A 26,178-nucleotide genomic window follows, 5' to 3' on the forward strand; every position below is an offset into this window, starting at 1 on the left:
GTAAACCTATAACCAATACTCTAGATCTACCCTGGACCTAATCTATCTATCTATCTATATATATATATATATATATATATATATATATATATATAAAAGGAGGGAAAAAGAACGCTGACTTGACACCTCTTTTTGGCCAAGAAAAGTACTTATCTTTTTTTCTCATTTTTTTTGCATTTTTATCTTATTTTTCTACTAAATATATATTTTTTTCTTTCCAAGAGAAAAAGTGAAACGGCTACAATTAAATAATAATACATAATGCTAATTATACTACAATAATTGCTCAAATAAGTTACATCCCTTCCTATTACTCAAGTTATCAATTGTATTGGTTAGTTTTTTTTCTTTTGGTTACTATAAATACTAAGTAATATCTTCTCAATCACATAACTCTCTTCTCTTCATCTATAATCATTCATTTTCATTCTCTCATTTTTGTTTGAAGTTCTCTCTATAGAAAAATCTTTTTTTTTCTCCCGAAAGTTCTTTCATTTTTAAATCTTTTGGTTGTTCATTAAGGAATGGGGACGAGAAGAACATATGTCGCGCTACAAATCACAGTATTTGGGGAGTCAAATACAAACTTGATGAAGAAGCTATCATCAATGATGTATGCATATTTTGTTACTCTTAATCTGATGCAGGCTTGTAATTGTAGAATGGGTGCATATATAATAGTTTTGCCTTTTTTTGGGGTGTAAAAATGCCTATTTTTGGATATTAGGAATGATTATACTAAGTGAACTATATATATATATATATATATATATATATCTGAATGGTAGTAGGAATCAAAGAGAGTACTAATTAAGTTTTTGAAATTTTTCATAAGATTGTTAAGAAGGAGATTGTTGATTCGGTTATTTAAGGAAGGATAATTATTTCTGGTTTTATAGAAGAATTAAAGAGTGTAAAATATTAGAAAATAAATGAAACAAGAAAATAAAAGAAAGGAGAAAAAAATGTGTATTCTGGATACAACTTATACTATATTTTGTTAAACATTTAAATGTCTAACTTTTATTTTTAACATGAGATTACTTTTATAAAGAGAAGTGTGAGAGTGGGGGATGAGAGGGAGGTATAACTAAGATTATTTAAAAAGTGATTTTTGACTTTTAGTATATAGTACAAAATATAATATACGAAAAAATTGATCAAGAGAGAAAATGACTTAATTAGTAAGAGGAGAAAGGGGAATTGACTTAGATTATTTAAGGGAGGATATCGATTTTTTATTTTACCGGAGGAATTGAATGATATGAGTATGAGAAAAAATGAAGAAGAAAAATAAAAAAGGAAAACATGGTGGAAAAAATGAAAAACAAAAACTGAGGATAGGTGTGAATGGGTAGATAATGTTGGAATGAATTAAAAAAATATAAGGTAGATATACATGGAGAAAATTATTAAAATAAAAAACGATAGAAAAAAAATTAAAAAAACCAAAGGATAGATTATCAACAAGAAAAATGACAAAGCGGGAGATGGGGAATTCAAAAATGTCATCGGAGAAAAAACAAAATCAAAATATCAAGGTAATGGAAAGTCCTAAATGATAAAGTATTTTTTGCATTTTCTTTTTTGGTATTTCAAGAATTATAACTATTATTTTTTTTTATAAAGGTAAAGAAAAGTAAAATATTACTTGAATATAGACCTATTAAATTCTTAAATTGTGAAAATAGAAGTATTTTACTTAAATGTATCAACTAGAAAGTTTTAAAAAATAATTGAGATGGAGTTACAAAATTAAGTGTTTACTATCGGCAACTCTTTTAATATTTCGATATTAGAAAAAATATCATGTCGTGTTACTTTCGCACGGACATATTTACGTGTATAAATATTTTTAAGAACCTTCGGTGCAAGCTTAAACTCTTAAAGAAACGGTAGGTCCACTTTGTTTAACATAATTATCCCTTCATCACCATTTCCATTCTTCCACCACATATAGTATTTCTAGTACTGTTTCTTAGTCAAGGGAAAGAAAAATTTAATGGATGATACAGAAATGTTGGTGAAAATTCTCTAGATGTTTCTTTTTGATATTTTATTTTAGTATATACTTGGCGGTGTTTCCTTACCCAGTCGAAAAGGAAGAAGAGATAGGGAAAGAGTGCAATAACTACTAATCCGTACTTAACTATTAGTGCCCTTCTTAGATTTCTTTGTTTGAATCATGATCGTTTGGGGAGAGTGATCACTAGTATCACTAGATTTCACAAAAGCATCCTATGCTTACAAATTTTGAGAAGTTTTCAAACTCAATTGGACATATTATAACCCTTATCACTTGGTTGTTCGATGATTGAGTTCATGTAGAATATATATAGTTTTTTGTTTAAATATTTTATTGCAGTTGGAAAAAGACTTCCATTTTTAACGCTCCTTCTCTCCTCTTAAATATGTATCACTTGGACTTGGGCATATTATAAATCATTTTTTTAAGATACTCTCTAGATCATTAGAAATTCCTTATATGTACCTACAATGTTGTGCAACTTTTGTATATTAGGTCTTTCAGTTTCTATTAGTTTATTTACAACTTTGTTGAAAAAAGAAATAGTATATCGCGTTTGATTGGTGCAACTGCATAGAAGCGGATCAAGAATTTAAAATTCATAAGTTATTACAAAAATCTCAAGTTAATGTACAGTAGTAGCCGGACCAACTGACTGGATTCCGAGCTAACTATTCTTGTTTAGTGAATTTCTTAATACCAATACATGGTTTGGGCAAAGTTACTGTTTAATACTATATATATATATATATACCGCCCCTGCGCAATTGCACCATCTTTATTTATAATTAAAAAAAAAAAGAAAAAAAAAAGAGGGCTTTTTTTGTTTCCTGATATAAGTTTAAAGCCCTACTGTTGGTGTATACTGTATCGTAATACCGAGATTGAGCCTATGCAACAACTTCTGCGGGCGGGCATCTGGAGTTGTTTCAACAAACATAAATAGAGTTTTAGTTAATGAGGTGCTCCAATAATTTCAGAATAATATAAAATAAATAGCTGGTTCCACCTAATTATGTTCTTCTGGTTGAAATTTTCCAATACCATCAGTTAAGGTTGGACGTTATTTTTCTAGATGAGGGAAAGGGGAAGGAGGTGCATGTTTGAGTATTACCTTGCATCTAAGCACATTCTTTTTCAAAATTTTAACTTCTGTATAGTAAATGTGATACAATTTTTTTTTTTTTTGGCACCATCAAATTTAGCTCTACCTACAATAACAAGTAGCTATTCATGAGTTTGATATGAAAAATAAAGTAAGTAATCTGGTGTAACATGTTAACTAAGATACATATAATTTCTCCACTACTATTGTATGTCAGTTAAAGTCCAATTGCATGCCCAAATAGTGAGCTAAAAATTTGGGCCTTTAGACAAGTACTGATTTGCTAAGTTTGTCCAATATTTAGTAGAATTAATTAAAGCAGCATAAACTCTAAATATAATAGTCTACTCTATAAAGGTCATACGTAATCAAACTGTAAAAGGAAAGTACTGGGAAACAAAACAAAGAGGCGTACTTATCTTAGCTATGTTTAATTTATTCATCATAATCTCATAATCACGTAGTGGACATTATGTTTGACTAATTTAATTCTCTAGAACTATAACTTACATTTCTGCACCAAGCAAACCATCCAATTGGGAAATATAGGTGGGTGAGACGACTTAACAAAATTAAAGTAAGGAATATGCGAAATCTCTTTAGTTTCTCCATTTGTCCATTTCTTGGAAGCAACACAAAAAAGAGACGTAAAGGTTAACTAAGGAGTAGTTAGTTAACCATATAAGTAAGCTTTGATTTGCATTAATCTGGTGGCATCTAGCCTTCAAATTTCTTGGCTTAAAGGCTTTACACAATAGTGAATGCAACTTAAACCTAACCCCATTAATTAGAGGGACAAGTTTTACTTGCTGAAGGGTTAATTTGCTTTTTCTTTCGATTACTTCCTAACTACACTAAATAAGGGATTAGAAGCATATGTAAGCAGGAAACTGTCTATTTCCATCGATAGTAAGTCTTGTTCTTCTTTTGAAGGAAGAAAAAAAAAAAGCTTTCATGATATTAACTCAAACCTCTATGAATTCACTCTTATTCTTCAAATATGTAAGAGAAGAGATCGAAAAGAACGAGAAAAACCTATATACGTATATAGAAAAAAAATGAGCTTGTACTTATTTGGCAAAACGAGCATGCAAGTGTAAGTATAATCACTAAATTTACCGTCTATAACAATAAAGTCACAAAATTATTCTTGTTTAAATTTAAAACGAAGCTTATTGCGAGAAAGAGGAAGCAGGATTATTACCCAATTCTCTCGGAAAATTTTATTATAATTATGTATAGGAGAAAAAAGGTGTTTTTGTTAAACAAAATTTATTCTAAAGTTACAAATCCACATCTAAAATTCACCCATATTTGGAATAGAACTCTACTAGATTTTCTATAATATCTTCAGTAGCACATGTCCTCCTAACAACTCGCTTTTGTCATAACGCTTTGACAATTTCATTCACATAACAGACTTAGCCCTTAAAGTTGATACCTTTTTATAAACTTCTAAATTGGCGGCCAACCATTTGTCAATACTTTCAAAGTACGTACCCCATCCAAACATTACAAACGAAAGTCTCACATTAAGCACTACCTCCCTTCTTCTTCTTCCAGAATTGCTCTAATATTATACCTAATATTTTCGTCAAAAGAATATGAAGCATGCACATTGTAGGTTGGTAAGGGATATTATATTCTTGCTATTATAAAAGTGAATAAAAAATTCCGGCCCAATTGGTTTGGAGGGCGGTCATCATACATATCACCTGCGATCGATCACCCCTCAATACCTTTTGGGTCGAGTCTGTCGCACAGGATTTGCCTAGTGCGGTTTACATTCTCTGTGTGATTTGCAGACTATTACACAGTGAGGTATTTACCCAATGCGTATAGAGTGTTCACTCGAATGGTTAGCGGATGGGGTTCCAAAAAAAAAAATGAATCAAAAGTAGGGTCGCGTCATTACCAAAAAGGAAAAATAGAGGAAGATAAAACAAAATTACATAAAAGAGAGATGAAAAATAATTAGAAGGCCCGAGGAAAAAAGGAAAAGAAGAAAGTCATTAAGCGTGCAAGCAAATTGGAGTTTGTTAGGTGAGAAAGAAGAAAAGAGAACTCTATCCACTTGCCAAGGTGGCCGACTGTTCCATATGTTATATTTTGTTAGTATTTTGATGGGAATCTTATATAAATGTTCCAAATAAGAAATTTACTAACATCTAGTTATTAATCATACACTTATCAAAATGAACCAAATACATATAAAATTAAAAATCAAATAAATAAGATTCTTTCTCTCCAAGAATCACACACAAAGATCTCCTTACATATTTTTTAAGTGTGGTCAGCAACATTAGATGATGCAAGACGAAAAGAAAATTTCATGAATGAAGTGACAACATGGTGATAAAATCTAAATATATATAATATTCCAAAAATCTAAGAAAAAGTGACATTTTTCAATGGTTATGGTTGAAATTCATTGAAAGCATATAGATTAGCCAATATACAAATTTGGACTGATTTGGTATCAAAATTCGTAGTTAAAATCGAGTTAAAAAAAAATCTTATGCGACACATGTATCACACACACAAGTATACATGGATATACATGTGAAACACATTTTATACAAATATGATACCAATATGATACACATCATTTTTTTTTTTCATGTTTCATCTTCTACTTCAAATTTCCAATTCAAACCACCTCAAAACTCCGCCAAATCATCCAAAAACTGAGATTCAAACTTCTTAAGATGTATCCAATCTATTCTAATAACGCTCACTCAAAAGAAAGTAAAGATTTGACTTTTTTTGCTACAAATAGCTAATTGGTTAATATTGATAACATTTGGCTAATATTAATAATATTTAGTGAATTGGCTAATTTTTGTAATGAACTATTTTAAAATGGACATATCTAGCCGTTTCCCTATTTTAATCATAATATAACACTACAATAATAATAATATCCAGGTCAATTTGTATGCACATTAACTAAATTTATTATAAATATGTTGCCTTTCATCAGTTATTATAAATATGTTGCCTTCCATCAGTATAAATGTCAAATAATTCTATCCACAATACTTAAACAAATAAAAATAAATAACCTATTATTTTTATCTTCATTTAAATTTGGACCCAAAACCTAATGATACTCTATTCACCTTACTAATCACGAGGCTACACACTTTATTAAATATAAATATTTTTTAAGATTAGTTTGATATTCTCGGACCCAAAAAGAAAAACCAACTTTGCCATACAAAAAATATGAATATGCATCACCTAATGAATTGAAATTAAACACTAACACTTATCTATCAAATTGTTGGTATCTATCAATTTATGGAACCTTCTCAATAAGAAATTAGTCACCCACTTTTGCTCCTAGTGGATTTCTACGCATTTCATTAATTTAAACTAAGAAAAAGAGAAGAAGGAAAAAAAGAGGTAACCTGTCACTATGCGACAAAAGCGCGTAATTTTCTTTTGGTATGGGCCTGTCTTAGACTTTGTTCCTCTCCAGAAAAGTCTTCTAAATATTTCTAGAAACTCCGTATTATATTTGCTGTCCCTTCATCTTTTCTCTACCATTTCCTACTACTAGCAACCACTATATTTCTTCTTCTGTGCAGTTCCATTATTCTATAGTAAAGTCACGTCCAAGTTTAAAGAAGAGAGAAAACTGAAAAGGCTGAAAATTCCAGAGCTTTAGATTTAGCCAAAGATAGTTATGGTCGTGTTGTTCTTGGTGAAGATTGGCAAAGTAGGAGCCAATGGAAGAAACTAAGATCGCCACCAGTCGCCCCAAAAACAACCTTGTTCATTCTATGGTTTTTCTCTTTGGTTTCTATGTTTGGGATTGGGAATTCCTCACTGCCCTTTTGCTTTTCAGTTATTGCTCCTTCTAATTTTCCCTAGCTAGGATCTTCTCAATTAATTTCCTTTTCATTTTCAACTAACTCATAATTAGCCCAAATCTTCAAAAGAGTTTTGTGTAAGTTCATAGACTTTTAGAGAAACAGAGGAATACAGGGGTAAAACAAGGGATGTCGCAGAGAACAGTTCCGGCGCCGTTTCTGACGAAGACGTACCAATTGGTAGATGATGCGACCACCGACGACGTCGTATCTTGGAACGAGAGTGGCACTACTTTTGTAGTCTGGAAAACTGCTGAATTTGCAAAGGATTTGCTGCCCACTTACTTTAAGCACAACAATTTCTCCAGCTTCGTTCGTCAGCTTAACACCTATGTACGTTCCTACCTTCTCCTCTTTTAATTTTAATTTTCTCTTTAAATTGCTTATCAGTGATTAAATTCTTGATTATATAAATTTATTTACTGTTCACATCATCATCTTAGTTTCCACATGTAATTTTCTGCTTATAATATCCTTATATAATTTTTTTTTTTTAAATAGATCGGTTCTATTGTTTGAGCTGTTCATTAATTGGGTGCAGAATTTCTTTTAATCAATTACAATTTCATATTGGATAACAAAGAAATATGTAAATATAGAGAAAAAGATATGATTCCTTCCAACATGGAATATTTGCTTGGCTCCAAAAGTCCCTTTCTTAGGTATAGAAAATAGATACTATACTGAAAACATAGTTTCGGATGCTTTCGGGAACTTCTAGAAATCTACTCCGAACGATTTGGTATCAAATGGATATTTCATCTTTTACTGAGGCCTAAAGTGTGAAGTAATTACCATATTCTGTAACAGATGAAATATGTTTTTTTTTTCGTTCATTTTTTTAGAAATAGCGATATTGTACCCTTTCGATGAGAGAAAAAGGCATATCCTGTTCATATTATGTATTTAATTTTAAATGTTTACAATTCAAAGTGAGAGTATATTATTCAATTTTAATTAAGTGATGATATATATGACAAAACAGAAGGGAAATTTTTAATTAACGAAAAAGTTGTCTTTGTATAATCGATTTAAGCCGTGGAATGGTGCTTGTATTAGTGTAAACGGTCTATATCACCTCAATTGGGGTGTGAACTACATTGAAATCATGTGTTCACATACATATTAAAATTGTCCTATCAGTAGTATGTTCAGAGATATTTTTGTTTTTTCATAAATATAATATTTTAACATTATTATATTTTGAAGTTCAGAATTACAAGATTTGGCTATTAAAAATATTGGTGATATTCTATTTAAAGTGAAATAATTGTTTTTACTCATAGATCTACAACTTTCTTTCCAATAAAATTCATGTTTTAACTTTCGAATACTCTCTTATACTTCAGCTCTAAGTATACTTTTTCTTTGTCTTTAGCAAAACGTTGTCTAATGCCTACTTATATTCCAATTTAACGGCGGAGAAAAAAGGGTGAACCTTCCTAACCACCCAGTGGTCGGAGAAATGAGGTTGTTATTGGGCCTAACGTGATAAAATGAGAATCTGCAGTGTGAACATTAGTTGGTCAATTTTAGCTGCATTGCTTTCGCGTAAGTTAGGCTATTGTAATCATCCCAATCTTCCTAAGTGGCTTTAGTCTACTTTTAAGGCGTTTGTATAGCTCTTTTACCTAGTCTAACCCTCTAGAAGCAAAAAAGGCAAACGTTCACTCTCAACAAACAAAGAGGTAATAAAACAGTCGATAATTATTAAAATAAAATTAAGAAGAAAATAAGAGAAAAAACAAGGTAGTTGACTAATTGAATCATACTCCAAGAAACTCATTTTGCTTTTTCTAGAGTACCTGCTTGCCTCCAATCAACATAGGTACCGAATAACTCTGTCCACTAAGGTTTGGATAGATGAAAAAAAATTATCCATTAGTATTTATGCATATGTCGGGATTTGAACCTGAATTTCAACCCACTTTATGGATCACTAGATCACGCCCTTAAGTGCATGCATCTCGCTTTGATGCCACTTGCAAACATCAAATCCATGATAATCTATGTTTGATTGAGAGGATTGTACGTTTTTTCAACTTTATATTCACCCAAAATAGCAATCTTTTTCACTAAGGAGTAAGGTGTGTTGGTGAATAGCAACTGCTCAGTGCCATAGCTTATATACAAATTGCAAGAGGACTATCGCGAAGATAACTTAGATTCTTAATTATAACATTGTGACCGTTTTTGGTCACAAAAACATCTCGATTTTATCATGCACTCTATATTGACTTTGCCTATATTTGCAGGGCTTCCGAAAGATCGTGCCAGACAAATGGGAATTCGCCAACGAGAACTTCAAAAGAGGACAGAAGGAGCTCCTCACAGCAATACGCCGTCGGAAAACCGTGACACCGACCCCAGCTGGTGGAAAGTCCGCGGCACCAGGCACATCAGCATCTCCGGACAATTCGGGGGAAGACTTAGGTTCAAGTTCCACCTCTTCCCCTGACTCGAAGAACCCGGGGTCTGTTGATACCCCGGGAAAGTCCCAATTCACAGACTTGTCGGACGAAAACGAGAAGCTAAAGAAAGACAACCAGATGCTGAACTCTGAGCTCGCGCAGGCCAAGAAACAATGTGACGAGCTAGTGGCTTTCTTGAATCAGTATGTGAAGGTTGCACCTGACATGATCAACCGTATCATGAGCCAAGGAACCTCAGGGTCCAGCCATGGGGAGTTGGTCAAGGAGGTAATTGGAGCTGTTAAAGATTTAGAAGAACAAGGTAGTAACGATGATCAAGATGATGACGAAAAGGGTGATACTCTGAAACTATTTGGTGTGTTACTGAAAGAGAACAAGAAAAAAAGGGGTCCAGACGAGAATGCTGATATTTCTGGGTCCCATGGGAAAATGACGAAAACTGTGGACTACAATTTGCCTTGGATGAAATTGTCTTCGGCCACTGGAGAGAGCAGCAAGATCTGCAACTGAAATTGTGATCCAAATATGAAGAGAAGTTGGAGAATGGACTTCATTCTGCAGATTAGCTTCATCCTTTTGTTTTAGTGCCTGTTAGTTTACGAGTTCAGTGATTATGAAATAACGGAGTATTTAGTATGAGTAGTATTGGGGTTAGATTACTACTAAGTGTACGAGCAGTAACCCCAACATATTAAACAAGAAATATATACATAGGGGACTATCAAGTCATATCCCACTGCCGCAAGGTCGGTTGGTTTGTGTGTAGTCAAAACTCATAATAATGGTTTCTGATTTATGATTTCATTTTGATACCTCAAGGTTCTGCAAGTTATCATTTAATTATTTCCATTTTAGCTGACAGATTATTGCTAATGCTCGCAAATTAATTAATCAAACATCATATCGGTCAGTGTTTCTTTAATCTCAGCACTTAAATATTGGCATTATATTGTTATGGAAAGTAGGCTGTTCATTTTAGCAATAGTTATTGATTATATGACCCATTGATAAAAATTTCGTCTCAGATTCTTTTCCCTTTTAGTCGAGTAATCGCAGAAGCCCACGTTATCTTTTTGTGAACCAATTCCCAAAGAAGAGCCAAGTGGAAGAGAAAAAAAGGTAGTAAGTGTTAGTTCTTGTTTTTCATATTTAAAAGGAATTGGAAGTCGTCAGAATAGCCTCTTTGCCAAGCTTCTCATGCCAAAATTTTTATTTTTTTTTCAAAAAATTGTTTTTTCCTCGGGTGTTTGGCGAAGCTTATTTTTGGGGGAAAAGTATTTTTGGCTAGGAGTGAGCAGTTTTGACTTTTCTTCTTACCAAAAATATATTTTGCTAAATATTATATATACCAAAATAACCTTACTTAGTTTAAACTATTAAGTAATATAAAATGACTTTTGGGATTGAATTTTCATATTTATTGAATGATTTTTTTATATATTTATTTTTATATTTTACTTTTCAATTTTATTTTTATATTTTACTTAAATAAAATAAAAAACTTAATTATTATTACCTTTAATAATAATTATTTATCTACTTATATAATATTAACTATTAAGCAAATCTCTTCGGTTCTTGTTTACTTTTCGACGCAGTACTTTCTATTGCCTTCAACTGGTATATATATATTTCTGCATTCATCTTACCCTAGTGTATTCCTGAATTACGACGCATTTTCGTCCCAGGCCATGCCTTATCCTTATATCAGCTGCCCTGAAGTTCTTTATTTTGTCTTGTATATTTCCTTTGTAATTTGCCAACTTTAATTTTTTTGACACTAGCTTAATGTAGGTATAAATTGTGTGAGATATTAAGTCTTGTCATGATTTTAACATCATGCATATGTGGCAAGATTAACATTATTTACCTTTTTAATGTGCAACACGTTGATTTCATATATATACTGGATATATAGTTGTGTTCGCTGGACCTGCCCACTTATAACATTAATTACTAGCCTGTCAGACCCTCAAATGATGCACCCAACTTCTTTTGGTTTGATTTCTGTGCTTGTATTGTCTGTTGAGAGAATTTTGACACAGGATGAAACTGGCAAATTAAGAGGGATCAGATGTGTAAGAAAAAGATCATTGAGATTAGATATATGTAGTTAATCTTCCCCAGGCTTTTTGGGCAGTAGTAGGAGACATATTTATAACGCTTGAATCTCTTAGCCGTTTGATGAAGAATACCTGAAGGTGATAATCGTATGTAGACAGGTCTATAACGAATAAAAAACAATTCAGAGTAATCACAAAAATTGCTTCTCTTATTTTTTACTCTTATCTAAACTATTATTATCTTATGCTGTGTTTATTACCTGTCCTCCTACGCCCTAGCAAGTCATGTTTGACTAAGCTTTGGAGAAACAAGTAGGAGAATACTTCTAAAAGAAATATTGTACTTCATTTTTGGAGACTTAAGTATTTCACCAAACTTTTAAAAGAATTGTTGGGAGGAAACTTTTAAGTAATTCATCAAGAATTGATTTTTGATAGAAGCAGAAATTACTTTTCTATTGTTGGGAGGAAATCGAAATTATAGTTTCTCCTTGGAAACAAAAGCAGAATCAAAAAATATATTTTTATTCTGACCAAAATTTTATATTTACTAACCTTTTCCTTCATAAGTTTACCCATCTGTCTCCTGACTCCTAAATATAAAAACAATTTCTAAGTGTTTTTCTTTCTTCATGGTTTTTATTTATTTATTTATTTATTTCCAATTTCTAGTATATTACACGTGCGTAGTAATAGCACAGGAAGCCACTTTTCAGCCTTTAATCTAAAAATAGTTACTTTTATGAAAAATCCTACAATAAGAGGGGGCTCTACGCGTCAAGTGGTCAATTTAGATACTGGCCCATTGGGCTTAGTAACGAGTACTCCGGTCTGCAAGGATTTCGTCCACTCGAATTAAAGGGCTTTTTTTACTTTTAGTCCGCGCCAGAAACTATTTATATTTGATAGCAGAAAAAATGCACACAATTTGTATAATTTTTATATATAACATAGAGAATATATATATATATATATACAAAATATGACTATTATTTTAAGATTAACTATACTGTATCATTTTTTCAATTAAATATCAAATTCTTCTATGTCTCAGAGTCTCGTCGATTTGCATTCATCTGGCAAAAGGGACAAGGACAAGGAAACGACAGCGACTGTGATTGAGAAAGACCTTCGAATAAATTATGGTGTGCTTTTATTTGAAAAGAATAGAATTGTAACTTCTATTATTATACTCTTTTTCCATTTCTGTGATGTTTATTATGATAAACGTATCCCAGTTCCCATCCTAATTTTATATTACGTCGTCTTCATCATCTTGACGTCTAAGCAGCAATGCGATTGCAAAGTGGTGACTTTTTATATTAGGTGTTTTTCCCTTTTCCCTTTTGAAAAATTGTGACCCTTAAAACGTAATTGAATATTTATCACCCTTAAACGCTTTCTTCTCTTTTTTCTGGTGATAAAAAAAGAGAAAACCCAAAATAAATAAAAGGTAGACGAATAGAAGCCAATTAGTTATTTGGATTGAAGATAGAAGAAAAAGAAAAGATCTTTAATTTAGTTCAACTGAAATAATTGCTCACATGAAGTTTGAAGAGATTCTGAATGATTCTTTTATTACGTCGTTATGTCTTCCTTTTATGTTAGCACTTAGCAATAGTTGAGATGGAACTATGCCATGAAATTACATTCGGCATAATAGAAAATGCAACTATATATCCTTTGCCAATATTTGATTCTTGCACTTTTGCTTGTTTGGTTAATAATTGGTTATTGAACAAGAACGTTTTTTATCATGATTTATGATTTCCGTATGATATTCAAAGGTCCTGCATTTTATCGTTTCCTTTTTTTACTGGCAGATAGTTAACCAAACATTGGTTAGTGATCTCAGCGCTTAAATTCCTGTTGTTGGCGTTGTTATGGAAAGTAGGCAGTTCATTTTACCGACAGTTGTTAATTATCCAATTAAAGAAATTTCCTCTCAGTAATAATCTTTTCGCGTTAGTCTAAGTAATAGTCGTTACTCTCTCTTGATATTTTGTCAATGAAGTTCACATTTCAAAAATAGTTCCGCATATGGTTAATAGAGAAAGGTAGGAATAGGACTGTCCTAGCATATTACATATTTGACCAAAGCTTTTGAGAAACAAGAAATACTTTATTAAAAAGGGAATCTACTTATTGTGCTGAATTAAGGTATTTCGCCTTAAAGTTAAGTGATTCTCAATAGTAGCAGAAAAATCTTATGTTTCTTGGAGAAAGCAAAACTTTGTTGTTTTTTCGTGAAAATAAAAGCAAAAGCAAAAAATTATTTTTTTTTTCAGGATAGAAGTAACTTTTTATTTATCAAACTATCCACCCACAATTTTACTCATCTGTCTCTCAACTACTATAAGTCCCTTTCGTCCTTTATCTTTTTTCTTCCTTGAATTTCTAGTGGCTAGTGTAGTATACTACTTTAAAAAGATCCTACATTAAGAGACCCTACATTAAGAGGGCCCTACGCGTCAAGTGCTCAATTTAGAATTCTGGCCCATTGGGCTTTAATTACGAGTACGTTTCGTCCACTCGGATTAAATATCAAGTATCAACCTCCTCTGTCTCGGAGCCTTGTCGATTTGCATCCATCTGACAAAGGAAACGACGACATCGACAGTGATTTGAGAAAGATCTTCCAATAAATTATGGTGTGCTTTTATTTGAAAAGAATACATTTTTAGCTTCTGCTATTATACTTTTTTCCCCATTGCTGTGATGTTTGTTACAATAAATGTACCATCCTAAGTTTTTATTCCCACGTATTCATCATCTTGACGTCTAAAGCTGCAATGCGATTGCAAAGTGGTTACTTTTTATATTAGGTGTTTTTCCCTTTTCACTTTTGAGAAATTGTAACCCTTTAAACGTAATTTAATATTCATCACCCTTAAACGCTTTTTCCTCTATGTTTATGGTGAAAAAGAAGAGAAAAAACAAAATAAATAAAACGCGGGTGAATAGAAGCCAATTAGTTATTTGATTGAAAATAGACGAAAAATAAAAGATCTTTAATTTGGTAAACTGAAATAATTGTTCACATGAGGTTTTGAAGAGATTTTGAATGATTCTTTATGATGTTGTTATGTCTTCCTTTTATGTTAGCAACAGTTGAGATGAAACTATACCATGAAATAACATCCTCTGCCAATATTATATTCTTGCACTTTTGCTTGTCTGGTTAGTCATTGGTTATTGAACAAGAACATATTTTATGCTTGTTGATTGTACCAGAATATTTTTCTTACGAGGTTGGGACTTGGCAACTGAAGCTTTTAAGAATTACTTTGTGCCTAAGCTTTTTGGCTTGCATATAGTTTGCAAAGAATTTAGAGGTTAATTAATGTTGTGGCTGATGATTACTCCAGTAATATTATTGTGAATTGGTATGGAAGATGCAAATGTGTTAACTCTTATTGTGTGTTGTGGTTATACCGGTATATCTTACAACTTTGAAATGAAAGAAAAATATCGGTGTTTTTCTTTACTTGAAAACAAATTGTATTTGACTTACCTGATTAGGCAAGCGTAACAAGAAAGATCTCAAGAAGGGACACTAGAAGCCGTCACCCTGGGCTGACACAGCAGAAAAGACAAGAGATCAAAGAAGCGTTTGAGCTGTTTGACACTGATGGATCTGGTACTGAAAAAGTTTTTATGTGTTTGACTGTGACTGATATAAACGTGCAATCTCTCTAACTTAATTAACCCTCTTCAGGTACTATTGATGCCAAGGAGCTAAATGTTGCTATGAGGTTTGGTTATTACTTTGCTAAATGTATACAAATTATATTATCTATTCTAATCTGATGATCATGAGCTAAATAACTTCTATTGCAGGGCCCTTGGATTTGAAATGACAGAGGAGGTAGTTTGTTAAAGACACTGATCATTTGATATTTGTTTACGTCCTCTTCATGTCGCTGGATTTATGGCATGACTAGTATTGTTGCATGTAAAAAACCTTTTGTTTTCAGCAAGTTGAACATATGATAGCTGATGTCGATAAGGATGGTAGTGGTGCGATCGATTTTGATGAATTTGTACACATGATGACTGCCAAGATAGGGGAAAGGGACACTAAAGAGGAGCTCCACAAAGCATTTAACATACTAGACCAAGATAAAAATGTAAAGTCCTTTTTACAATGTACTACTCTAATTTTTCGATATGATGCTAACTCGACATGTTATGAGAATGCAGGGAAAAATATCTGCTGCTGATATTCAGCAAATTGCCAAGGAATTGGGTGAAAATTTCACTGCAAGAGAAATACAAGAGATGATTGAGGAAGCAGATCGCGATCGTAAGTTCTTTTTTCCCCAAGCAGACCAAGATGATTTAGTCATAAGATGGTTTCTTTAAAGTGGCATAATAAGTAAACAATACTTAATAAAGTAAAATGTCTTTTCCAGTCGTATTAATCCATTTCTTAAGTGTACTAATCTGGACTTATGTGTCTTTCTTATGTAGGTGATGGAGAAGTAAGCGCAGAAGAGTTTATGAGGATGATGAGGAAAACCAGCTATGGAAACTAGTACAAAATCATACTACTGTTAAGTGTGAAGTTTTAAACGAGACCAACTTTTCGACTTTGAAGTTGCTTGTCCTTTTTTTCCCCTTGTCCTCCTCCTCTCTGCTCTGTCATGTATTGTGTATACATTTATGTAAATACTTTATCTTTTCCCAACTGAATAAATGAAAGAAAACAAATATATAGAATACATAAACAAATTTATATAAAATGAACAATTCAGATACTTTAGCAGAAGCAAATCCATGATTTTAATGCATTGGGTTCAACTTTTATGATTTATAACGAGGCTATTTTAAATTAGAAATTAGGGAATCAGCATGTTAGTTTTATATATATTTTGTGCTAGTCACATGATCTATGATATTTGTTGACAATACTATGCTAATTGACAAAACGAACTATGGTGTAAACCAAAAGCTTGACAAGTAATGTGAAATCTTCATCCTTACTCCATACTATTTGTGATAAATTTGGAGATAATTAATTATACTTTCAGAACTTGGAGGAGATAATTTATTGAGAAATGTGAAATTTTCTTGCTTTATGACTTGGGTGCTGGCATCTACTCCTTTCGAGGGCCTATTTTTGGAATAGAAAAACAGAAGGCAAAAGTCTCGTTAATGGGGAAACTGGTCTGATAGAGGAGACCACGACCTCTTTCTAGTAAGCTCGAGATTTGGAATAAAATCATTCAATACTTTATTTTTTTCAGTTGCGTGACTTTATACATGAAAAATTTCCAAAAGATTAGCAACTGACAGGAACTAAAAGTTGCTGAACTATCACAACTGCCTCCTAAAATAAAGGCAATGGATCTGCTCATTATCTACTCCTAAAATAAAGGAAACAGAAAACACAATTTGAATGACTTTTAATAACTAGGAAATGGTTAACTAAAATTACTGCACGTAACACTCCCTCTCCCTTAAAGAAAAGCACTTGTCCTCAAGAGCAAAAATCTGGAAACTGTTGGCAAATGTTATCAAGAGCCTCCCAAGTTGCCTCAGCTGGAGAACAACCCTTCCAGTGCACTAAAACTTCTTGATTTCCTCTTCGAGCTCTACTGCCCAATATTGCCGAAGGAAAGGTAATTTCTGGTCCTTCTACAGGTAGATGTGAACACACAACTTCCTTACTTCCTACATACTTCTTGAGAAGAGATACATGAAATACAGGATGTATCTTAGATTCAGGAGGCAAATCCAGCTTATAAGCGACAGCTCCTATACGGTGGACAACTTTATAAGGCCCGTAATATCTAGCTAAAAGCTTTTGTGTGCGGCGACTCACAGATTGCTGCCTATACACCTGAAGCTTTACGTATACCATATCCCCAACAGAAAATTCTCGCTCTTTGTGTTTGCCATCATAAATTAACTTCATACGGTTTTGTGCTGCGGCAATCTTCTTTCTTATATCACGAACAATGGCATCTCTTTCGATGAGTTGTTCTTCCACTGCAACTACTTTTGTTGTTCCAAGAACATAATTAAGAAGGACTGGAGGTTGTCTTCCATATACAACTTCAAATGGTGTTTTTCCAGTAGTAGAATGCACATTTCTATTGTAGCAAAATTCTGTCCAGGTAAGCCATTTACTCCATTGCTTAGGCTCAGAACTTGTGAAGCAACGCAAGTACATCTCCAAGGTGTGGTTAACAACTTCAATCTGCCCATCAGTTTGCGCATTATATGCCGAACTAAAGTGACGAGCGCAAAACCGACGTATAAACTTGAGCTCGCTAGTCAAAGATACTATACTATTGAATCGTCTCCACATGGATTGTTTTAAATAATATTCTATTAATTCTTCAGCTTAACACTATCCAGGATAATCAACCTTTTAATTTATGTTATTATTGACTACAAATAAACTACGATTATCAGTTATAAGAAACTGATGATACCCAAATGATTAGTAAAAATAAAGGAATATCAATGAGAGAAGGAAGGGTGATGACAAGATATGTGATCAACTATTGTTCCGGATAACTCTATGCTAGATTCACTTTTAACTTCTATTGATTCTTTCGATTTCAACAGATGATTAAGCTACTTCAAATATTAAGATTCTTCTTCCGAATGAATTTGATTCCCTTAGGTAACCCAATAACAGGCCCTATGAATGTATGCACAAAATTAGTGAATGAACGATCTTTCGGGGAACACCTCTCGATTATTCTCATGAACTAGGTAAATCAATAACTCCTTAAGCTCTTTCGATTACTTAGAAGAGGCGTAAAATCAACCCCATCAAGATAACACAAAGCCAATAGCAGTAAACTTCTCTTTTGATTAAAGTAAGACTACAATAAGCCTTGCAATTCAATTAAGAACTCCTTCATTAAAGTCGGGCAATTAACATAGAGTAAAACCCAAAACAAGGATTAATTCACAACATTCGTCAACAACCCTAAGGAGATTTACTCCATAACGAAGAAAGTATACAAAACGAGAGTGCTAGAAGAACAAGAAGACATTACAATTCCCAAATTCCGCCCAAACTTTCGTATTGAGTGAATTTGATCAAGTATATCGATTTTCCGTTGCTTCCGTCTTCTCCTCCCTCGCAAATTACTCCCCCCCCCCCATCCATATACCCTCTTTTTAGACAAGCTGAGCTTCATATAGGTCAAAGAAAGTCGCCCCCGAAATTATGAATTTAGCCCTGCAGAATTTTTCTTCGGAGGGACGTGCGCGGTCGCGTACCTAGGCTGGTGACCGCGCATCTGGCCGCGCACATTTGAAAGTTTCTGTCTAACTTGTGCGGTCGATGCGTGGCCACGTATGTTTGGTAGTGGGGTCCTTAAAGTGCGCGTCCATATGCATGGTCGCAGATGTTTGCCCTTCTTTGTTTTTTGATTAATATCTACTACGTCATAATACACACTAACTGTTATCTATTTCATGTTGTGCACAAATATGAGGTAAAAAGAAAAGAAAAGTCTAGCTAGCAGAAAGGTCCGAGGTAGTTTTGAGTTATAGTCGTCAACTTGACTCAACCGAACATCCTCAGTTGATTTTGATGCTCGAGGATTACTTTGCAAATCCTCCAGCAAGATACGTTTCAGTCTGTGCCTATTTACTTTGAAGCTTTTTGTTCCGTCTTGGTTCTGGATCTCAATCGCCCCGTATGGTGATACATATTTTTAACACATATGGTCCTGTCTATCTAGACTTGAATTTTTCGGAAAATAATCTGAGTCTACTGTTGTATAGTTAGACTTTGTCCCCTTCATGAAACTCCTTTGTCTTAATCAGACGATCATGCCACTTTTTAATCTTTTCCTTGAAGATCCATGCACTTTCATACGCGTCCAGTCTGAACTCTTCCACTTCATTCATCTGCTTCAACCTGTGATCACCTGCAAAACTAAGATCATGATTAAGCATCTTAATTACCCAATAAGTCTTATGTTCTATCTCAACAGGTAAGTGACATGACTTGCCATACACTAATTTGAATGATGAAGTCCCTATGGTCATTTTGAACGTAGTTCTATACGCCCATAATGCTTCATCTAATTTGACAAACCAGTCTTTTCGAGAAGCACTAACCATCTTTTCAAGAATTCATTTTAGTTCCCGATTACCCACTTCAACTTGCCCACTAGTTTGGGCATGGTATGGTGTTCCGATTTTGTGTGTGACCCCATACTTAGACAGCAGTACAGTAAACTGCTTATTCACATAGTGTGACCCATTGTCACTGATGATCACTCGAGGTGTTCCAAAGCGGGTAAAAATGTTTTTCCTAAGAAATTCACACACCACCCGATCATCATTGGTCCTTGTAGTGATTGTTTCAACCCATTTAGAGACGTAGTCAACAACTACTAGGATATACTCATAAGAATGTGACGTTGGAAATGGACCCATGAAGTCGATGCCCCAAACATCAAAAATTTCACATACCAGATTGGAGTTGTGTGGCATTTCATCCTTCTTGCTAATATTACCTACTCTCTAACACGTATCACATAAAGCTGCATACACCTGTGCATCTTTGTACAGAGTAGGCCAAAAGAACCTGGCTTCCATGACCTTTGCTGCAGTGCGATTTCCACCATTGTGACCTTCAGCTGCTCCACCATGGCAATGAGATAGAATGCTTTCCAATTCTCCTTCAGGTACACGTTGTCTAATCACCCCATCTGCACACTTTAAACAAGAACGGGTCATCCCAAAAATAACTTTTTACCTCACCTTGAAGCTTTCTTTTTTTATCACGAGTGAGGTCATGGGATAACCATCCACTAGCCAAAAAGCTGGATATATTTGCATACCATATCGACCTTTCAAAAACCGCTGCTACAGTAAAAATTTGCTCATCAGGGAACTCTTCCATTATTTCGACTGTTTCAACTGGAGGCTTCTCAAGCCGAGATAGATGATCTGTGACTCGATTTTCTATACCCTTCCTGTCTTTTATTTCCAAATCAAACTCTTGGAGCAGCAACACCCACCGCATCAGACGCGGCTTGGATTCTTTCTTACTCAATAGGTATTTCAATGTTGAGTGATCAGTGTGTAAAATTACCTTGCTTCCCACCTTGTATGATCTAAACTTTTCAAAATCAAAGACCACAGTAAAAAAACTCCTTTTTAGTAGTGGCAAATTTACTTGAGCATCATTCAATGTCATGCTTGCATAATAGATGGATCTAAGCATTTTATCTCCCACAGCTACATCACTCGCATCACACATTATCTCAAAGGGTTGGCTCCAATCATGTGTCACCATAATAGGAGCACTCACAAGCTTTTCCTTTATCAACGCAAATGCTCTTAAGCACTCCACATTGAAAATAAACTTGGCATCCTTTTCTAGAAATTGTGTCAGTCGCTTGGTAATGCTGGAATTTTTTTTTATAAACCTCATACAGAACCGAGTGTGTCCCAAGAATCTTCTTATGCTCTTCGACGAAGTCGGGGGAGGGAGCCTAGCAATAACATCCACCTTAGCTTTGTCAAACGTAATTCCATGCGCATTTACCTTATGGCCCAGGACAATTCCCTCATTTACCATGAAGTGAGACTTCTCCCAATTAAGAACCAAGTGAGTAGCTTCACAATGTTCAAGCACGAGCTTTAAATTTATCAAAGAATCCTCAAAGTCATCACCGAAAAGGGTGAAATCATCCATGAACACCTCAAGGCACTTCACATTTAAGTCGGAGAATATAGATATCATGCACCTCTGAAAAGTGGCAGGTGTATTACATAGCCCAAACGACATCCTCATGTAAGCAAATATACCTGACGGGCAAGTGCAAGTGGTCTTCTCAACATCTTCTGGAGCAATTGGTATCTGATTGTAGCCTGAATACCCATCCAGGAAGCAGTAACATCCGTGTCCATCCACCTTCTCGAGCATTTGATTAATAAAAGGGAGTGGAAAGTGGTCTTTCCTTGTTGCCTCATTCAGCCTTCTATAATCAATGCACATTCTCCACCATGTGACTGTTCTCGTGGGGATCAATTCATTATCTTCATTTTTCACCACTGTCATGCCCCCATTTTTTGGTACAACCTGCATTGGACTGGTTCACTCAATGTCAGAGATGGGAAAAATTAATCATGCATCTAGCAATTTGATGATCTCCTTGTGCACTACCTACTCCAAATTTTTGTTAAGCTTACATTGAGGTTGCACCACTGGCTTGCTATTTTCTTCCAGCAGAATTTTGTGCATGGATATGGCTGGACTGATTCCTTGAATATCAGCTATGCTCCAACCAATGGCCTTTTTGTACTTTGACAGCAGCACCACCAGTTTTTGCTCCTGTGTACGTGTCAAATCAGCAGAAATAATCACAGGAAAGTTGTTAGTTTTAAGAAAAGCATATTTCAAGTGAGTGGGGAGGACTTTCAATTCCACATTGGGCTTAGAAGCCTCCTCTTTTATTTCCTCCTCATCAACCACTTGCTCATCCGTTTCAAGAGCTTCAGCCTCTTTCTTTACTTCAGGATCTTCATCATCCACTGTGCTAGACTGGGTAATATACCTTTCTAGAGTATCCCCCACAAGTTTATTAGACTTGTACTTCTCATCCAGCTCCCCAATGATAGCTAGCTTGAAACACGAGTAGGCAGATACCTCATCACTGGGGTATTTTATCATTCTCTTCATCTAGAACACTACTTTCTCAGTTCCCACTCTAAGCATTAACTACCCCTCATAAATATGCAGGATGGCTCTACCTGTACACAGAAATGGTCTCCCCAGAATTAAATATACCTCTTTGTTCACCTCCATATCCACCATAATAAAATCGAGGGGGAACACAAACGTTTTCACCCGCACTAGAATATCTTTAATGATTCCCTCAAGTAGAATGGTGGTCTGGTCGGCTAGTTGTAGGGACACTAGTATTGACTTGATCACTCCAAGTTCACTTTCCAGTTACTTTCCAGTTTCTTGAATACAGACAGAGGAATTAGATTAATAGACGCACCTGTATCACAGAGAGCCTTGTCAAACTTTTCACTCCCCAACGAGCATGGTATGATGAAGCTTCCTGGGTCCCCACACTTCTGAGGAATTTTGTTTTGCAATATAGCATTGCAGTGGGTATTCAGCTTGACCACTGTTATCTCTTCCAGTTTTCTCTTGCTAGAAAAGATCTCCTTCAAGTACTTTGCATACTTCTGTGAACGGTATGTTCACATAAAGTTGTTTAAGCATCTCCAAGAATCGCCCAAAACACTTGTCAAGTTTCTCTCGCTTCATCGTTTAAGGGAAAGGTAGAGCTGGCATGTGTCTACGTTATTCAATTTCTTTTTGCACCCCACTATTCTAACTCTTTTGCTCTTCATTCTTTTCCTCTGATAGTGTCTTAGTCTGCTTGTCGACCACTTCCGATTTAGCCTTCACTATTGGATTAGTCAATTCTTTTCTGTTTCTCACACATACTACTTTGATTGTTTCCTTCGGGTTCTCTTTAGTGTCGGATGGAAGAGTCCAGGATCCCTCTCAGACAACAAATTTGCAATATATCCCATCTCCCTTTCTAAGTTCCGGATAGTTGTACCATGAGTCTCGAATTTTTCATCTGTTTTGTTGATAAATGCCTTCATGAGATCTTCCATATTTGACTGATTTTGCTGTGGTGGCTGGTATTGCTGCCTCTGCTAGTTCTAAAAACCTGGTGGTCCCTGACCCTGTGGTCTGAGATTACTTTGTTGCCATGAATTCAAGCTCACATTTGGTGAACTCTACGAAAAACCTGGATGTATTTGACTCATAGCATTAAAATTGTTCCCACCTTGATAGTTCCCTCTATTAAAATTTCCCACAGCGTTGACCTTCTCAGTTGTAGCTTGACACTCGTGTGTAGGGTGTCCCATCCCACAAATATCACAACACACATGTGGTTGAGTTTGCACCTGAGCCAAAGTCAATTGCTTGATGTCCTTAGCCATTGCTACAATTTGGGCCTGCATTGCTACAGTCGATTCTAATTGGTGCACCCCTGTAGATTTTTTTCGGTCCCCTTGGTCTGTGGACCATTGATCTGCATCTTCGGATAGTTCATTAAAGAGAGTAACAATCTCTTTCGGAGTTTTCTTCATCAGAGGGCCTACAACTGCACTATTTAGCAATCTCTTTGATGACGTGTTTAAACCGTCCCAAAATTCCTGAAGTTGCATCCATTGATCAATTCCGTTATAAGGGCATCTCCGCAGCAGCTCCTTAAATCTTTCCCACGAGTCGAACACTGTCTCCCATTCGCCTTGGCTGAAATTATGAATCTCTTTTCTCATCTTTCCCGTATTTGCATCCGAGATATAGTTTTCCAAAAACTTGGTAGTCATCTCCTCCCACGTATAGATTGACCCTGTAGGCAAACTTCTCAGCCACTACTTTGCATCATCCTTCAGCGAGAATGGGAATGCTCTAAGGTATATAGCATCATGTGATGCTCCATTGTAGCGGAATGTATTCATTATTTTATCAAAATCCATCAGATGGTTGTTGGGATCTTCATTGGGTTTCCCTCTGAATATGCAGTTATTCTGAATGGTTTGGATGACTCACTATTTGAGTTAAAAATTGTTCGCATCGATGGGTGGAGGCCTCACACTAGACTTTTGTTGGTTGTATATTGGTCTAGCATAATCGCCTAGTGATCTCCCAGGCCTAGGTCCTGCATTTTCAAAGGCATCCTCAATAATTCGGTGGGGGTTGAGTCTTCGCTCCCCATCAACCGTTTCATCAGCAATTCTGCGGGCCACTTCAGTTGCTAACCGAGCTTCTTGTTGCTGATCTGCCTCTCTGGCAGCTAGGTCTACTATCTCTTCGTTGTTTACCATTTTGTCCTGAGTTGAAAACATACCCAACAACAATCCACTCGCTTCTTTCTCTCTTTTCAGCTGCCTCAGGTGTTTGTCTAACTTTGGGTCGTATGGCACCAGGTCCTTTGAAGAGGATCGAGTCATACTCCACTGAACTTACCCTGTTGCCTGCACACAGATGGAAAGAGCGTAAAAAAAGAAAAAAAATAGTAGTTCCTGAATTAGCATTGAAAACTAATTTAAACACTATTAGTCGCCAATCCCCGGCAGCAATGCTAAAATTTGACGAGCGCAAAACCAACGTATAAACTTGGACTCGCTAGTCAAAGATAGTATAGTATTGAATCGTCTCCACAGGGATTGGTTTTAATGTTGTTCTATTAATTCTTCAGCTTAACAGTATCCAAGATAATCAACCTTTTGATTTATGTTATTATTCACTACAAATAAACTACTATTATCAGTTGTAAGAAACTGATGATACCCAAATGATTAGTAAAAATAAAGGAATATCAATGAGAAAACGAAGGGTGATGACAAGATATGTGATCAACTATTGTTCCCGGTAACTCTACGCTAGATTCACCCTTAACTTCTATTAATTCTTTCGATTTTAACAAATGATTAGGCTACTTCAAAGATTTAAATACTTCTTCCGAATGAATTTGATTCCCTTAGGTAACCCAATAACATTCCCGATGAATGTATGCAAAATATTAGTGAATGAACGATCTTTCGGAGAACACCTCTCGATTATTCTCATAGACTGAGTAAATCAATAACTCCTTAAGCTCTTTCGATTACTTAGAAGAGACGTAAAATCAACCCCATCAAGATAACACAAAGCCAATAGCAGTAAACTTCTCTTTCGATTAAAGTAAGACTACAATAATCCTTGCAATTCAATTAATAACTCCTTCATTAAAGTCGGGCAATTAACATAGAGTAAAATCCAAAACAAGGATTAATTCACAACATCCGTCAACAACCCTAAGGAGATTTACTCCATAACGAAGAAAGTATACAAAACGAGAGTGCTAGAAGAACAAGAAGATATTACAATTCCCAAATTCCGCCAAACTTTCGTATTGAGTGAATTTGATCAAGTATATCGATTTCCCGTTACTTCCATCGTCACCTCCCTCGCAAATTACTTCCCCCATCCATATACCCTCTTTTTAGACGAGTTGAGCTTCATATAGGTCAAAGAAAGTCACCCCTGAAATTATGAATTTAGCCCTGCAGAAGTTTTCCTCGGAGGAACGTGTGCGGCCGCGCATCTGGCCGCGCACATTCGAAAGTTTTTGTCTGACTTGCGCGGCCCAGTACGCGGTCGCGCACCTGGGCCATTTTCTGTTCTCGTTTTATTTCTTCTTTTTAAATGCGCGAACCTCCGTTGATCCTAGAATAAGCTCCCAATGTACTCCATAATCTTTTACTTGGCCCCAACATTCCATATTAGCTCAAAACAATTCTGAACACCATTGTAACCCGAAATATCTCCTGCAAAAACATAAATCAATTAGTTAGATTAATTTACTACCATTTAGCACTCAAACATCAGTAAAGTGCAGCAAATTAGAATACAACTAGTGGCCAAAACACATAGTTATAGCCTACCATCATAAAGTTGAAGCTTGTCCCATTTAGACGAAACAGCTCTTTCCAAAACAATCTTGTAAAAGTGGGATCTCGATCACAGATAATTGAACGTGGCATCTCGTGCAACTTAAAAATATTATCAAATAAATATTGAGCCACACTCGCAGTAGTATAAGGATGAGAAATAGGAATGAAGTGAACATACTTTGACAATCGATCCACAACCACAAAAATAGTG

The 26,178-nt window shown here is 35.0% G+C and overlaps 2 protein-coding genes across 2 annotated transcripts; both read left to right on the top strand.

Annotated features, from left to right (window-relative positions):
- The first annotated feature begins 6,478 nt into the window (after nucleotides 1-6,478).
- On the top strand, nucleotides 6,479-10,253 carry LOC104087145 (heat shock factor protein HSF24). The gene is made up of 2 exons (XM_009591550.4): nucleotides 6,479-7,342; nucleotides 9,265-10,253. Exons 1-2 carry the CDS (start codon nucleotides 7,139-7,141, stop codon nucleotides 9,949-9,951), a joined length of 891 nt encoding a protein of 296 aa, XP_009589845.1. The 5' UTR covers nucleotides 6,479-7,138; the 3' UTR covers nucleotides 9,952-10,253.
- A 3,733-nt stretch (nucleotides 10,254-13,986) lies between these two features.
- LOC104087144 (caltractin-like) lies at nucleotides 13,987-16,217 on the top strand. Its single transcript, XM_009591549.4, has 7 exons — nucleotides 13,987-14,155; nucleotides 15,027-15,144; nucleotides 15,223-15,259; nucleotides 15,345-15,372; nucleotides 15,482-15,634; nucleotides 15,708-15,810; nucleotides 15,978-16,217. The coding sequence occupies exons 1-7, from the start codon at nucleotides 14,153-14,155 to the stop codon at nucleotides 16,040-16,042; spliced, it is 507 nt and encodes a 168-aa protein (XP_009589844.1). The 5' UTR covers nucleotides 13,987-14,152; the 3' UTR covers nucleotides 16,043-16,217.
- Nucleotides 16,218-26,178: the final 9,961 nt, after the last annotated feature.

This window comes from Nicotiana tomentosiformis, chromosome 2 (genome assembly GCF_000390325.3).
Source record: "Nicotiana tomentosiformis chromosome 2, ASM39032v3, whole genome shotgun sequence".
Lineage (NCBI taxonomy): Eukaryota > Viridiplantae > Streptophyta > Magnoliopsida > Solanales > Solanaceae > Nicotiana > Nicotiana tomentosiformis.

Bases quoted from the DNA above. Each gene is read 5' to 3' on its own strand.
- LOC104087145 (XM_009591550.4), top strand. From the start codon at position 7,139: ATGTCGCAGAGAACAGTTCCGGCGCCGTTTCTGACGAAGACGTACCAA. The intron at 7,343-9,264 runs GTACGTTCCTAC...CTATATTTGCAG, and splicing joins TTCGTCAGCTTAACACCTAT to GGCTTCCGAAAGATCGTGCC.
- LOC104087144 (XM_009591549.4), top strand. The intron at 15,260-15,344 runs GTTTGGTTATTA...CTTCTATTGCAG, and splicing joins GAGCTAAATGTTGCTATGAG to GGCCCTTGGATTTGAAATGA. The intron at 15,635-15,707 runs GTAAAGTCCTTT...ATGAGAATGCAG, and splicing joins TACTAGACCAAGATAAAAAT to GGAAAAATATCTGCTGCTGA.